This window comes from Neltuma alba, unplaced genomic scaffold (assembly GCF_004799145.2).
Source record: "Neltuma alba isolate B1F8T4 unplaced genomic scaffold, ASM479914v2 tig00013694_pilon, whole genome shotgun sequence".
Classification (NCBI taxonomy): Eukaryota; Viridiplantae; Streptophyta; class Magnoliopsida; order Fabales; family Fabaceae; genus Neltuma; species Neltuma alba.
In genome coordinates, this window is record NW_021637858.1 from 22,631 (window position 1) to 38,207 (window position 15,577).

General features: G+C 36.5%; 1 protein-coding gene and 2 pseudogenes across 3 annotated transcripts; 2 read left to right on the plus strand and 1 right to left on the minus strand.

The window, feature by feature from the left end:
• Positions 1 to 1,700: 1,700 nt before the first annotated feature.
• On the plus strand, positions 1,701 to 4,085 carry LOC114738831 (lipase-like PAD4; annotated as a pseudogene).
• A 1,101-nt stretch (positions 4,086 to 5,186) lies between these two features.
• LOC114738834 (amino-acid permease BAT1 homolog) lies at positions 5,187 to 8,291 on the minus strand (annotated as a pseudogene).
• A 1,313-nt stretch (positions 8,292 to 9,604) lies between these two features.
• Positions 9,605 to 15,489, plus strand: LOC114738826 (NAD-dependent protein deacylase SRT2-like). 3 transcript variants are annotated; one of them, XM_028926885.1, is made up of 12 exons: positions 9,605 to 9,846; positions 10,925 to 10,967; positions 11,086 to 11,323; positions 11,424 to 11,489; positions 11,775 to 11,820; positions 12,481 to 12,641; positions 12,732 to 12,861; positions 13,736 to 13,900; positions 14,153 to 14,280; positions 14,794 to 14,893; positions 14,984 to 15,061; positions 15,202 to 15,489. In XM_028926885.1, exons 1-11 carry the CDS (start codon positions 9,802 to 9,804, stop codon positions 15,032 to 15,034), a joined length of 1,173 nt encoding a protein of 390 aa, XP_028782718.1. In that variant the 5' UTR covers positions 9,605 to 9,801; the 3' UTR covers positions 15,035 to 15,061; positions 15,202 to 15,489. The 3 variants fall into 3 exon arrangements, with proteins under 3 accessions (XP_028782718.1, XP_028782719.1, XP_028782720.1); XM_028926886.1 differs by lacking the exon at positions 9,605 to 9,846 and adding an exon at positions 9,856 to 10,035; XM_028926887.1 differs by lacking the exon at positions 9,605 to 9,846 and adding an exon at positions 10,250 to 10,502.
• Positions 15,490 to 15,577: the final 88 nt, after the last annotated feature.

The following is a 15,577-nucleotide window of genomic DNA, read 5'->3' on the forward strand; positions in this document are numbered from 1 at the left end:
ATACTAGCTCTGTTCTTCGTATGAGAATTATTTTGATTTTAAATTTGATTCTAAATATAATATTCTAATTTATTTTATCTCTTATATTTTTTTTAAGTATCAATTTTCAACTGTTCTTGGTCAATAAAATAGAAATTAAAGCATCCATGGGGCATCATCAAATTATTTTTATACTCCGTTTTTATTAAAGGCTTGATAATTTCTCCTCATGTTCAATACCTTCGGGGGAGAATTATTAAGAGGTTCCAAGAAAGAAATTTAATTACCAAAAAATCCTTTGATAAATAACTAGTATGAACCTGCTGTTATTTTCTACTCTTCACTTGTCACTGCTTACTCTTCACTTATCAATAGATTTTAAGGTAATTAAATATCTTGTTTAAGACCTAATTGCAATTCTCTTTAACATCTATCCTTATATTTCTTTTTATGGGTAGGTGAGGTTAGTTTATTTTTAATACTTTCTTTCTCATGGTTCTTTTCTTCCAATATTAGTTTTTTATTTAGCAATTTCTTACGCCCTTATGTATTGTCCAAGAGACCTCCATCAAATCCAAAACAAAATGAATAATTTAATATTAATGTAAATAATCGTAAAAAAATTAATACTAATACAAATGAGCTAATAATAATGGCGATTTTCCTGTGAGGTCAGCTCATTCAGTGCTTTGTGAGAAGAGGACTGGACAATACCGACTCAAGAGTCGGTAATACGCGGGCCCAACCCACCAACCTGCCAAAAATAGTAGGCTCATGCCAACCCACCAAGATGAGGGCTCGCGGGTTGGCGGGCTAGCCCACCCATTTTTTTTTTAATTTTGATTTTTATACAATTCCTAATATGTTATATAATATAGTTGGAGGATTTTGACCCTTAAATTCCATATTAACATCTCCTCATTCATATAATTGTATATGTAATACACACATAAAAGATTTACTTAATTAATTTGGATTAAAAAAATAGTTAGATTAATTATTCAGAAAAAATATGTATTAGTTTTTCTAAAATATCCTCTCAAATTATAAATTAATCGTCACATTATTTTATTATAACCCACTGCTCAAATTTAAAATTTCAAGTCTAATTTTAACATTTCAAACTAAACTTAACCTCTGCAAATAATAATAATTTTTTTAAAAAAAATATTTAGGCGGGCATTTTGCCAGCCCGCATCTTCAGCCTGCACTGCTTTCGGCCCACAACACTGCGGGTTGGCCCGTATCCGCACTGCCAGCCCGTATTACTAGCTACTGAGGGATCTGGCGCAAGGTGTGGAAACTCCAAGTACCACAACGAGTTCGTTTGTTTCTCTGGCTGTGCGTGCGACGTCGGCTTATGACAAATAATCTCCCGATCGGTAAGGGGAATGCAAACTGATGTATCATGTAGTCTGAGTGGGGTTCATATGGAGGACATTATGCACGTTCTCTGAGTGTAGCATAGCTCGTAAATGTTGGGAAAGCATAGTGCCACTACATCTCGGCGTTAAATTCTTTTCGTTTGAGGATGTGGGTGCCTAGTTGGAATGGAACTTGGGACAAACTGTGTTGTTCCGTAATACTAAGTGGAATATCTGGCTCGGGGTACTGTGTAGGCAGATTTGGCTAAGTAGGAGTGCTGGGGTTATCCAACGGAAGGCAGTCGGCTTCCGTGAAGTGCTTGCTTAGACTAGTGCGATTTTTTCTTGGGCAAATATATGCATGGTCGTGACCTTGCGGTTAGAGAAGTTGGTGACAGCAGGTGGGTCCCTCCGTTTGTGGGGTTTATGAAATTTAACGTGGATGGAGTATATGTGCATAGTACAGGTGTGTCGGCTTGTGGTGGTCTTGCTAGAGACACGATGGCGTGTTTTTTTTTTTTTTTGGGTGTAATCTTGGGAGAGGTTTGAGCCTTCATGCGGAGCTCTGGGGCATGATCTGGGCTTTGAAACGGGCTGGGGATATGCAGTGGCGGCGAGTCATTATCGGCACGGATTGCTGGGAGGTCCTTGAGTTGCTCTCGGCTGGTTGGACGGATGATCACAGTGAAGGCCACTTACTTACTGAGATCAAGAGCTGGCTGGGTTAAGATTGGCACCTTTTCTTGGACTGGTGCAGCAGGGGCACTGCTGGGGCTGCTGATGCGTTGGCCGAAGAAGCTATTAGTATTGATACAGGAGCTGTCCCTTTCAGTTTACCATCTAGTTTCTTATCGCCTTTTCTTTCCTCGGATGTAGTTCGTAACTTTTAGCTTTTGTTCATTGCATCGAAAAAAGAGAGAGAGCTATATTATTTACAGGCTATGAACTTGATTTAATTTTCAGTTTCCGTAAATATTGGTCCCACCTAACAGTGAAAATATGTTGATAATGATTCATACGAGTGGAAACTACTGGAATGATGTTCTAGTGATTTGTAGGTTAAATTCCAGTTTACCACACAATAATACCCGTTGTTTAGACTCAGCCATCACGTTAAAGTGATTTGATTTATCGGGTCAAATAAGGAGGCTTTTTGACTTGCTCGTTCTCATTTACACGTTCTTCGTTGTTCTATGTTTTGGGAGCAAGTCTCAAATGATTGAGCTGTGAGAAGAGGAAAAACCCGTGCCCCATTCGCCAATCTCATGACCTGAAGTAAGACCTTAATTTCAGACGCTTCATGATCAACTTTCCAAATTCGAAGCGGTCTTCGATTCAAAAACAAACAACTTGAATGAAAGGAAGAAAGAACGCCGTATACTAACTTTGCTGGGTCTAAGATCTTTTGACCTGAACAGCCAAATCTATCGTAACTCATAAATTATATTATCAACTTTACTGCTACTATTTCATATAGGTTAATTTGTGTGAACTGTTCCTGAATCTTTTTCCTCTGAATTCACATTCCTAACTGTTGAAATCATCCTTTTCAGATGATGTCAATCATGGGGAATCCCAATACCAAGTCAATCATCATTCACTCTCTTGGAGGAGCCATCGCCTCTCTTTGTACTATTTGGCTTTTGTCTTACGTCCAATCCATCACTGGTCACTCTCTTGAAGTTCCCCAGCTTCATGTATCAAGGACCACTTGAAGTGGAGATTATGTAAATAAACTGTCTCAGCAATCCTTGAACCAGAGAAACTCCATGGAGGTGAATGTCCCTGACTCAAGCTATGCAGCCGGGTAAATACAGATTGTATCTTCATTTTGTTTTCACCCATATCAGATAAACATGATTCATTGATTCTAATAGAAGAAGGTGATTTTGCTTAGCAAATTACGTTTCATGCAACCTGCAGGATCCAGCTGCTTCACCTTTCATGCAATGCCTAAGTTCGGCCAGAAGAAAGGGTCGTACACCAATTCTGAATGCTGCTAACTTGGCTGTTACATTGTCCAAGTCTGTACCATACAGGGCTGAAATAGAGTGGTACAAAGCATGGTGTGATAAGTCAGATGATGAACTGGGGTACTACGACTCCTTCAAGCGAAGGGGCTCCACAACCGCAAAAAGAGACATGAAAGTCAACATGAACCGTCACAAACTAGCCAGGTTCTGGAACAACGTCATTGAAATGTTGGAGAACAATGAACTACCTCGTGATTTTAACAAGCGAGCAAAATGGGTCAATGCCTCTCACTCCTATCAGCTCCTGGTAGAGCCATTGGATATTGCAGAGTATTACGGGAAGGAGAAGCACAAAACAAACGGCCATTACCTAGAGCGTGGAAGAGATAGGAGATAGAAGATCTTTGATAGGTGGTGGACGGAAAGAGAGGCTACCATGGAAGAAACTAAAGAGAGGACCAAATTTGCGGGCTTGACTCAAGACTCGTGCTTTTGGGCAAAGGTTGAAGAAGCAAGGGACTGGCTGAGTAGAGTGAGAAGCGAACGGGACGTGAACAAACAGGTATTGTTATGGCAGAACATAGAGAAGTTTGAGAAGTATGCAGTGGAACTTATTGAAAGTAAGGCTGTATCCGAGGACGTTCTAGCAAAGAACTCAAGTTACAGTTTATGGGGAGAGGAATTAAGAGAAGTGAGGGAGTTGAATTCAAAGGTTCGGACATTTCCTAATACTTTTACTCGCTTTCTGGACGGAGAAGTCGTTTCTTAATTTGTCATGTGGAATTTGTGGTTGTGGCCGTACGTATAATAGAACTGCTTGTTTTAACTCAAGGCCCTTATTTCATGACTCCTCACTAGGCTATTTCTCTTTGAATTTTTTTCCTCAGTAATTGTTCTGAGATTTTCGTAAAATTAAAATTTGTTAAGCAATTAATCATATAACATTAACTTCAATGATTAATGATTCAATCATATAATATTAAATTCAAAATTTTTTATTAAAAAATAGATCCTCAATATTAAAATTACAGCTTGAGATTTCTCTTTAAATTATACATGAAAAAAATTCTAGAAAAAGAACCTTAAAGTTAGTATTTTCTAATTCAGGCACTTAACACTTCAAAATGATAGAAAAAGAAATAAAAAAAATTTAAAATTGAAAATTTAAGGGAAATGAAAAAAATGCCCCTTTGTAAATAACAATTTATTTAAGAATAACAAGTTCTGATTGTAAAATAACAAGTTTTAATTTAGAATTAAACATTTTTTTCTGATACATAACATGTGAAATAACATGTAAATCATGATAAAAATTCATCTAGAAATAATAAGTCCTATTTGTGAAATTACAAGGCTCGGACTAACAACACTCTTTTTAATGGGATTAGAAAAGGGGTATTTTTGTCATTTTGCTTGAATTGTAAAATTACAATACGAGTTTATTTCATTTTCTATCATTTTGAAGTGTTAGGTGCTTGAATTGAAAAATACTAATTTTAAGGTTTTTTTCCTGAAATTTTTTCAAAAATTTTTGAAGTAGATTTGATTTAAAAACTTAAACAAGCCAAATTAATTATTACAAATATATAACTACATAAGCATAATACATATAACTAACTCTATCATGTTTGCACTTATATTAAAATTTACGGTGGACATGCTAATATATTTTAGTTAACTAGATTTTTTTTTAATGAAATTAATCAGCACTTGCGTTCCACCTTAAAATTTTATCAATATTTTTCTAAGGAACAATTACAAATTCATTCACACATTCATATTTATATTCTTCCCATATATATAAAAAGAAATTCACAAACACTACACACTCACACTAGAGTAGAACTTGCAACCTTTCTCTGAGTGGTGTTTCGTGCCGCTGGCACGTATGCCACCGGCAGTTTCTATTAATAGTGGTATAAATGAGGATTACAAAATTGACCTTACAAATGATAAGTCAGAACCAGAGATGGTGACAGGAAAGTATTAATGAAGGGCATATTAATGGCAACAAGAAAGTGTGTGCGTCTGTGTTAATGAAGAGCATATAATTAAAGCGTATTCCATCACCTAACCTTGATAGACTTGGTCAGAAGAATTATTAGACCTTACCATTCTGAACATCAATATTCCTAACAGGTCCCTTAAACCATTTTCTTGCGTCCAACAGCCACCAGAGCAATATTAGACCCAAACCCACCCCTAAAGCAACAGGTGCATAGTTGAAAGTTTCCCATGTAACAGGATACAAAGTGGGCAAGAGGAAAACAGAACAAGTGTAACAAATCCACAGAAATGCTACTAAGCAGATTGGTCTTCTTGCTCTGCCTAAGTAAAAAGGCCCTGGCTTGAAGTTCTTCTCAGACATAACCATTCTTGAAAGTATTGGAACTGCATACCCACCAACCCATCCTACAGTACATATTGAAGTTATGGCAGTAAAGACTACATTCACTTTCAGAATTGGGATTCCCAGAAGAATGCAGATTGCTGCACAGAGCCACACGGCGTTCGCCGGAACTTTGTGCTTTGGGTGTAGCTTTCTCCATAGATTTGAAAATGGAACACCCTTGTCTCTTGACAGAGCATAAACCTGAAAAGAAGAAAAATTGAAGTAATTATTGTGAAAACCTGAGATCTCAGTTTTCCCCTGAATCTAATTACAGATAAGAGAGGATAATACACATAATTACATACCACTCTGGCTGCACTAGTGGTGATTGAAAGCCCGCCAAAGAAGAACGAGCCCCATATGACAAATAGTAAAATGATTGCTCCTGTGAATTGCCATATCTTCCATGAAATGCATCATACAGTATTTGTGCTGGCACAAATGCTCCTGCTGTCTCGTTGGTTGGATCATAAAGATAACCAAAATCCTGAAGAGTTTGGTAACAACTAATGTTACTATTTTGTGTTTCCCATTTAGATTGAAGCTAGCCTTTGGTATATCAAGTTTTATAGAATTGGAACAATAAACTTTTTGGTTAATGTAGTCTAAAACTGTGATCGAACTAATGATTTATTGATCTTTCAGCAGAGTAAAATAGTCTAATCTGGTTTTCATCACGTGGCTATTATATTTATTTTATATTCTAAAGGTGTTTAGTATACTGATATGAAAATGTCATAGACCACTAATATGTTTACCTGAATGCTAAACGTGAGAGCCAAAATGTAAGCCCATCCAAACACAGAAATGATCCCAATGCTGCCTAGAATTGCTATAGGTCCATTCTTATCTGCTCCTTTGGTTTCTTCAGTAAGGTGTGCTGCAGCATCATATCCATATAGGGAATACTGACTCACAAGGAATGACAGAATCACTGCATAAGGTTTGCTTGATACTCCTGTTGATTCTGATCCCACTTCAAAATGTGTGAACACATAAGAAGCAGATTTCCTAGTTAGTGCCACCATTGGCAACATTATGACTATCACTGTCCCACCTATCACCTGCCATAGAATAGATGCTTTTGTTATCCTACCTTCTCATCTTTGAAGTTGTATGACACAAAAGTAAGACTGAAGTTTTTGTCAGATAACACAACTATATGCATATGAATGCTTTAAACTTAGAGACTTTATCTCTTTCAAAGAAAATTGAGAGAGAATAGAATATGAGTAGGTCCTACATATCAGTATGGGCTCTGCTCCTATCTATTTCTCTCTTTTCACTTGTTTCTGGTTAGTGGAAGAGTTTAGTACCTGCCACCATATTGAAATCATGTCGATCAAGGCAATAACTTCCAATGCAAATGTGTTCAGAGCTGCCCATATAACAGTGAGGCCAATGTACATGCACAAGAAAAGCCATTTTGGAGCGAAGTAACCTCCACCTTTATTTGTGCCTGTGCAAAGTAGGATTATACTCTGCAAAGTTTGTGATCCTGCATATGCCTTTTCAATTTTCATCCATATGAATTAACAGAGTTAATATATAAACAAGAAGCAAGACTCCTGTCCAGAAATTTCATCAAAAGGCAAAAACTAAGGAATACCTGGGTTCCAATCCCAGCAATAAGCCCTATGGTTTCAAGCCAAGCACAGCACCATGAGGCAAATGGTCCCCATTTGGGTCCTGCTAAATGTGCAGCCCAGAAGTACAGCGAACCAGTTGTCTATTTCGTGGAAATGAACGTGAATGTTAGTTCAATGAAGAGATTCTTAAGCTGCTCCAGTTTGTCAGGATCAAGCGATAAATTCATTCATGAATAAACAGTATGTAACAGATGGAGACAGCGTGCTGGACAAAAATGGGTGCATACGACGCTTTTGGAGAAAGGTAGCATAGAGAGAAAAATGTGTCTTCAAACAAACTTGGGTTTATTTAGTAATGAACATGACATCTTTTACTTGTTGAAATGACGTTTATTCAGTTCAGGATTTATACCAGACACATATTGATCCGGTGTCATTTTTACAGTTAAATGATGATCAACTCTTGACCACCACAAAGTCTACCTCTTATAAACCAAACTTAAGTATTAGTTCAATATTTAAAGTGGTTACAGAAAGAAGAGAACAATTGAAGATTCAATACAGGAATATCCACTTTGTGAGAAGACACAAACCGGGAAGGAAGAGCATATTTCAGCCATGGCGATTCCAACGAACCAGGTGAAGAAACAAACCACAATCCAGCCCCAAACAAGAGTTGCAGGGCCTGCATATTGCAGGCTAGAACCATAGAGAGGAGTGATTCCAGTGAAAAGGGTCATCGTTGAGAAGGATATTGCCAGAGTTTTGAACATAGTCTGCACAACAAACAAACAAAAGATTCAGACTATAACTCATTTCCCAGAAATCGAACGAGATGAAGATGAAGATGAAGATGATACCATTTCACGTCTGAGTTCTTGCTTATAACCAAGCTCGTTGAGTCGCTTCTCTCCTGAATCCATTGTAGCTTCTCCACTCATCTTCTCTTTGGTTCCACTCGCTGAAGCCAGACTCTATGTTCAGCACTTAAGCAAGCAGATAACGAGTCAGGTTATGTGGGATCTTTTGGAATTTGGACATGTAAGAAGTAGGACAAAGTCTACCTTTCTCAGTCAAAAGGCATAATTTTATATGTGAAAGGTTTCAAATAAGCTGCCAATTTTGAATTGTCAGATGACGGCACTTTAAGGTGGTTTCAGATGTGCTCTTTGCTGCCCTTTCTAATATAGCAATTCTGCATTATAGTAGTATTATATATATGTATGCATATGCTCTAAGCAAGACTTTTCTTGATTGTTTGCAAGTGGGGATTTCCACGTTTGACTTTTATTAGTTGAACAAATAAAGGAGGGGCCCTTTTAAAATTGGATTAATTATTGAATTTACCTGGACATTGATTGAAAGTTCATTAGTTTAATTGTAGTCTAGTCATGGTTACGCCAATCATGATTGAATTTATATTTTTTTTATATAAAAAGATAATATGTAAAGATGAAAAAAATAGTTTAATCAATACTTAATCGATTTTTTTTCCTATTTTCGTTGATTTCTAATAATTTTATTCATTCATTTTTTTTAATCATCGAACAACCATAAATATGTCATTCAATATGTTATGTAACTCAATCACTTATCATATAATGCTTGCTAAGAAACTACAGAAGGAATTTACCTTCATTATAAACATGACACCTCTTCATTTTTAAATTTATAATTTTTTTACGGAAGTAGACATGGCAAACAGCAAGGGGTTTTCATAATTCCATAAGAAAGTTTTAATAATGCATATGATTATAATGGATATTATATTCAAACAATATTTGGAAATTTTTTATATCATTATATCAAGTTCTTAAATCGCACGAAATTATAAGTACTAATTTTAAGATATATTACTAAATTATAAACTCACATAAAAAAATAGGACATGTTGATATGTTTGGCTGAAAAACTCAATATAATATATATAAAAAATTTTAAATAAATATTTCTCTATTCTAAAAATAGTAATAAGCAACATCCATTTGTTAATGACCAATTTAATTAATTTTTTTTTAATTTTTTTAAATTAATTTGTCTAGTTCTGATATTAAAAAAAAAAACGAACTGTTTGTGAAGCGTCACATCGCAGCATAGAGCTCGAGCTTCCTCTTGCGTTAGACAGTTGTCACTTCACGCTTTTCCGGGGTTCATATGATTTGTGATACGGAAGAAGCATGAATATTGCAGGGCAGAAGCTGCTCCGTAAACGAGCTGAAGCCACTTCTCAGAGCTATTTCTTAGGAGCAATGCTTGAAATATCAAAGATGAGGAGAATGTAATAGTAGTGGTTAATGTGGTATTTGAGATATCTCGTGAGGGCGATTTCGGCAATTCGATTGAACCTTTGTGGTTGATAGGCATATATGGTAGCGAAGCAGACTACGTGGAAGGGGACGGGGAGCGCGAAATAAAATTATCAAGTGACGTTCTTGTTTCTTCTGAAAACTTGCTTCGAGGTGGAGGATTCTTCACTGCATAAAGATTTGAAATTTGCTAAAATAATGGCTATGTTTTTGCGTTTCCATTCGCAACCGCGCTTCTTCTCTGTAAGTTCGACTTTTCTCTTTCTGCTTGATTTCTTCGTTTATCTGTCACTGTCTTCTGGGACAACTTTTGGAATTTGCCGCTTCTGTGGAAGCCCTTGATTAGATTGGAGCTGCCGGTTAAGCAGGGGTCATGACATATTGACTCTTGTCTACGCTGTTGTCCGAAGAATGACGTCCGTTTATCTATTGGTTGTTAATCTTGTCCGCTTTGTTTTAATTTCTTTCTGTGTCTGAGTTCAGTTAAATTCTTTCATGCGTTACTTTCAAAGGCAGGGTAATCTTCGCTTGAAACTTGACTCACTAGAAACTGTCATTTGGATAATTTGGAGAATCTGAATCCTCTCAAGTGAGTGAATGGCATTTGTCTCTCTAGTGGAAGAGGCTGCCCATTGGGTTTTTTTTTTTTGTTGACGGTTTTAATCCGTAATTCAAGATGATTCCCACTTCTATTTCTTCTCTTCTGCTGTATCTCTTGAGTATCTGTGGAGACAATGTGGATATTTACAGTTGTGTCCTACATTCTTGAAATTGAGATATCACTAGAAAATTTTCCTTAGGATACTGTTCTCGGTAAATATTTGATAGCAGAGCGAAGAGATAGCTATCTACCCCTTTGTAAAGGACGCCATGAAAGTCGTGCACTCCTGGATTAAATGGTATGTTAGGTTGTCTTTCTGCTCTAGATAAATTCTTTATTTAAAATTCAATCAGGAGCAAATGGTGGGTAGTGTGGAAAACTGATCTTCACTTTAGACAAGCCTTCCTAGTTAGTTTTGTGAAGCTCGTATTGCATTGTTCCTAGAGCAGACTATATTTTTTATTCCTCAAGGCCGAAAATATATATACAGTCTGCTCTTATAATGAAATAAAACTGAAATAAGAGGAAAACATAAAAAGGTAAATGGAGCATTTGGTTGGCGAAAAAAAAAAGGGGAGCATTTGACTCTCACCACTTTTCATTTGTCTATTCTTCTGTCTGCACGAATAATAGTCATGCCACATCTTTGACTTAGATCTTTTAATGCACCTACACTATTGCTGAAGCACTTGATAATAAGTTTATTCTGTGAATATGCAGTCCTTTAGGATTACGAGGGATATGGTAGGGAGTATTTTAACAGGCAAGTATACTTGACGTCACATGCAAACCTCATCTGTAGAACATTGAACTTTTCTGTTTTTACCACACAATAGTGGCAAAATTGACTAATTGTTTGCATTTTTTCTTGATGTCCATAGATATTGTTCAATCAAGTTGTGGAAGTTCGTACCTGTCAAGAAGAGGAAGAAGAGTAATATCTTTCAAAGGCTCTGTTAAGTTTGTACAAACATCATGTCGACTCTCTGTTCCTGGGATCTCACCCAGAAATGAAGGAAAAACCTGCTCTAAAACATTGAGGGATAAGAAGGCGGTTCCTAATGCAGATCCTCCCAGTATCAGAGATGTTAACCTTTTGTATCAATTTTTTGATAATAGGTCAATTTACACAAACTTGCCAATTTTAAAATTCCCTTAGAGTTCTATACTCATTGCAAAGTTTAAAGGTTTCCTAACTGGGTACCAATCTTAAATACAGTACCAAGCTCATGGTATTGACTGGAGCTGGAATCAGCACCGAGTGTGGTATCCCTGATTATAGAAGGTTCTGCTTCCTCTTTCCATTTCAATTGCCACTGCAACAAGCCTAAGGAAAATATTTATTAAGGAATATTAGTTTTCAGTCCTATGCTCAGATTACTATTTGCTAATGTTATTTGCAAAATTTGCAGTTAATTGGGCAATAGTAGTGCTTACTTAGGACTTTGTAGTTTTTGTGGCTATGACATTTAAAAAAATTAAAATTTATATCTGTAAAATAAGGACTGAATGCAATTGCTGACGCACATCTTATTTTTTGCCTAACAGTATGCTATCCTTTCTATTGCAGCCCCAGTGGAGCTTATAGTACTGGTTTCAGACCAATAACCCATCAGGTGATCTGAAGGCATGTTCACCCAAGGCTGCTCCTTTGTGTGCCCCTCTAGCGTCTAAATGAGATAGTATAGGGTGTATCTCTTGCATAATTTTGTCCCGGAAAAAAAAAAATCTTGCATGTAGAAATCATGTGTTGACTTTGATCTTCTATGATTGGGTCATTTTAAAGAGAAGAAAAGTTATTATATGAGTCATATAACAGTATGGAAATTTCAACCTGGGGAAAATATAACTGTTAGTTATTGAATTTTCTCTCAATTATCAATTAAGTTCCTAACTTTGATTTATTACAACTGAGTAGTTTATTGAATTGAGGAATTATAGGGATTGAGTTGTTCTGAGTTCGAAATTTATACGGACTAAGTTGTTCTAAGTTAAGAAACTATAGGGGCTGAGTTATTCTGAGCGTGTTCTCCAAAAGAAAAATAAGAAAAGGGCTTCAGTTATTGATGAAGACGTTAAGAATCTTGTATTAGGTTGGGCATTTCAAAATTGAGAATGTATAAATGAACTAGGACCTCAACCAGAGATTTGCAACAAGATTAACTTGAAAAAAAAAAAATCAAGGATGGACTTCAATCTCTCAGGCCTTTTTTAAAAGTTTTTTAATGAATATTTATTTTCATGTTCTCCTTTCTATTGACATTATTTGTAAGCAGGAATTTGTCCGTTCTAGTAAAGCCCGCAGGCGATATTGGGCCAGAAGTTATGCTGGATGGAGACGATTTACTGCTGCCCAACCAGGTGTTGCTCATCGTGCTTTGGCTGCATTGGAGAAAGCTGGCCGAATCAATTTTATGATTACCCAAAATGTTGACAGGTGATGATTATTTATTTACTTTTCCTAGCTTGGAAAGCTTTAGATAACACAAGCAAGCTTACCAGGGATTTTCTTGTATCTTATTCTCAGACTGCATCATCGTTCTGGCAGCAATCCTTTGGAGATACACGGGACTGTATACACTGTCATATGTATAGATTGTGGATTTTCCTTTTGTCGAAGTGCATTTCAGGATGAACTGAAGGCCCTTAATCCAAAAGTTAGTATTTTGCACCTAGTTTCCAAGAGTAATGTATATGACCAATGAAGGCTTGATATTTGAAGATGCTTATTTTATTTTTTAGGATAAGATTTATTATCACTTGACTAATGCTAAAAATGGAATCAGCAGACAATTTCATGATACCCTCGGTTAAATGACTGTAACGATCCCTTAAGTTTGATTATTATAGAAACAGAGTTAACACCAGTTTATCAGCGCATGTGGTTGGTTGTATTTTGCTGGGGATTTTATCTCTGATCCTCCAGTTTTTCCTTAAACCTGAGAGAAGGTGGCTTCTTAAAAGAAATAGTCCGAGTCACTTGGTATCTGACAGAGGCTGGACATTTGTTGAGTTAAAATAGAGATCAAGAGCAAAACTTCCAAGGGAAAAGGACTAGAAGAAAACAAGTGCTGGGAACTACAAGACTAATTTCTTCCATAGGATAGTCCGTATACAGAGGACTAGATTCCAATTACAAAACGAATTGTTCAAATCAAGCTACGAGTACAAGACCCAAAGTACTAACTTATACCAATCCTAGGCCATATTTGTGATAGTGGAGCATAACGATGTGGCCAAGAGGTGGAATGGGGTTATCCACTAAGTGCTGCAACAGCCATTGTTATTATATCTTACATATGTTCATGGCGCCAAAAAAAAAAAAAAGCTATCGTCATGCATCTCCCACTCACGTGCACATTATATTTCATTTTGTTTCATTCTTGGTGAATGTTTCATTTGACTGATCTTTTGAATGTACAAGTGGGAATCCATGTTTCTCAATACATGTGTCAAGAAGGCTGAGTACCTATAATCATGAGTTTTCATTTTCTGATGAGCTGATATTTGAAAAGTAATGTTACATTGCAGTGGGCTGTCGCAATTGAAAGCTTGGACCAAGGTGAGCCTGGATCAGACAAGAGCTTTGGCATGAAACAAAGACCTGACGGTGATATTGAGATTGATGAAAAGTTTTGGGAGGAGGATTTTATCATCCCAAGCTGTCCGAAGTGCAATGGAGTTCTCAAACCTGATGTACGCAATTTTTCTACTCACCAAAAGGCTATGAAATTTATGTATGAAACAGTTTTTGGCTAATTGCTTTTGTCATATTAATTCCCTTACATAAACAAAGGTCTGTTATTTGGTTGTCCAATATGTACAAATGTGTCTGATGATTTTGAATTGTGAACTAACAATATTTCAGCTGCTGTCTAAGTAAATTGTGAAATGCTTACAGTCTGTTTTGGTGTTTCACTTTAAAAGTTTAAATGATTATTCTTGAAGGTGGTCTTCTTTGGTGATAATGTTCCCAAGGACAGAGCTGATATGGCAATGGATGCATCTAGAAGTTGTGATGCTTTCCTTGTGTTGGGATCCTCTCTGATGACAATGTCTGCTTTTCGACTTGTCAGGTAGATAAATATTACCCTGTTCTCTCAGTTAAGATGCTAAGTTTAGCTCACATTTGTATGTGTTGAACATATACGTATATGGTCTGCAAAATGCTAAACAGTTGAGTAAGCAAATTTTATAACGTAGTATGGATAAACTTCACAGTTTTAGACCTTAGAATTGAACTTTTGATACAGTTATGGTTATGCATTAAAGTTGTTAAACCATGAATGTGTGATCTTACATAAACTTCAATAATGTAGACAGTAGCTGTTCCTTTTGCCATTTTCATTTAGATTTCAATCAACAAGCTTCTTGTGATTTTGCTTTTGGGAACTTTATAATAGATATTTATGAGCAATAATTTACACCGTCTTGCATTTTGATGCAAGGGACTCTCTCCCGCGGAGCATCTTTTCTTCTCTGATTAACCCCTGAACTTCTAACAAGGAAATATTTTTCCTTTGCCCCTCGTTCTTTTCTCTGGCTGCGTATCAGGCTGATGATGAGGTTTATAAACTCTACTTTCACAGGGCAGCTCAGGAGGCTGGTGCTGCTACAGCAATTGTAAATATTGGTGCAACACGTGCTGATGATCTTGTGCCCTTGAAAATCAATGCGCGATTGGGTGAGGTAGGGCTTTTTAAATCATCTTCACTATCAGTAGCAATTCTCAATATTGGAAGTTGCTCGTCCTCAACTGATGAGCATGCATCGGTGCAGATTCTTCCAAGAGTACTTGACATGGGTTCCATGAGCATCCCTGCTGTGTAGCGACTTTACAGGACGAGTTTTCATTGGGTACATGTTCCTTTCCACCATATCTAAATCATTTTTGTCCAGTGGGTTCTGCAATCCGCGCAAAACTCTATGAATTAACAGCTTATAATTACACTGAATTTAAGGACAAAAGGATTGATTGAATGAGTTGATACTTGCAGGAATTTGTATAGACGTGGAGATGAGTGTTTAAGTTTCTCACGGATTGTTTCAAAATAACTTCATCCAGAAATCATGCTGTTATGTGATAATGTATTCCACATTGATTAAATGTTTATTCTTACATTCATGCCCATTCCCCAGTAAGAAGTTGGATTTATAGGCTCCTTTTTTAATTAAGAAAAATTATTATTAAAGTTTCCTGTGCAATGTAATGAAATACAGGATAATATGTAACGGATATTTGTTTTATACTCACTAGAAATATATGAATTATCTTCAGGCTGTTATCTAGAGAGTTGGGTATCCACATCCCACTCTTTATATCATTCATGAGTTAAAAGGGGGAAAAAAATTAAGAATAAAATGGCGTGCTCA

What these genes read in the sequence shown, in the direction of transcription:
- LOC114738826 (XM_028926885.1), top strand. Translation starts at nt 9,802, where the DNA reads ATGGCTATGTTTTTGCGTTTCCATTCGCAACCGCGCTTCTTCTCT. An exon ending in CGCAACCGCGCTTCTTCTCT is followed by an intron (nt 9,847 to 10,924) that starts GTAAGTTCGACT and finishes GTGAATATGCAG; the next exon opens with TCCTTTAGGATTACGAGGGA. An exon ending in TGAAGGCCCTTAATCCAAAA is followed by an intron (nt 12,862 to 13,735) that starts GTTAGTATTTTG and finishes GTTACATTGCAG; the next exon opens with TGGGCTGTCGCAATTGAAAG.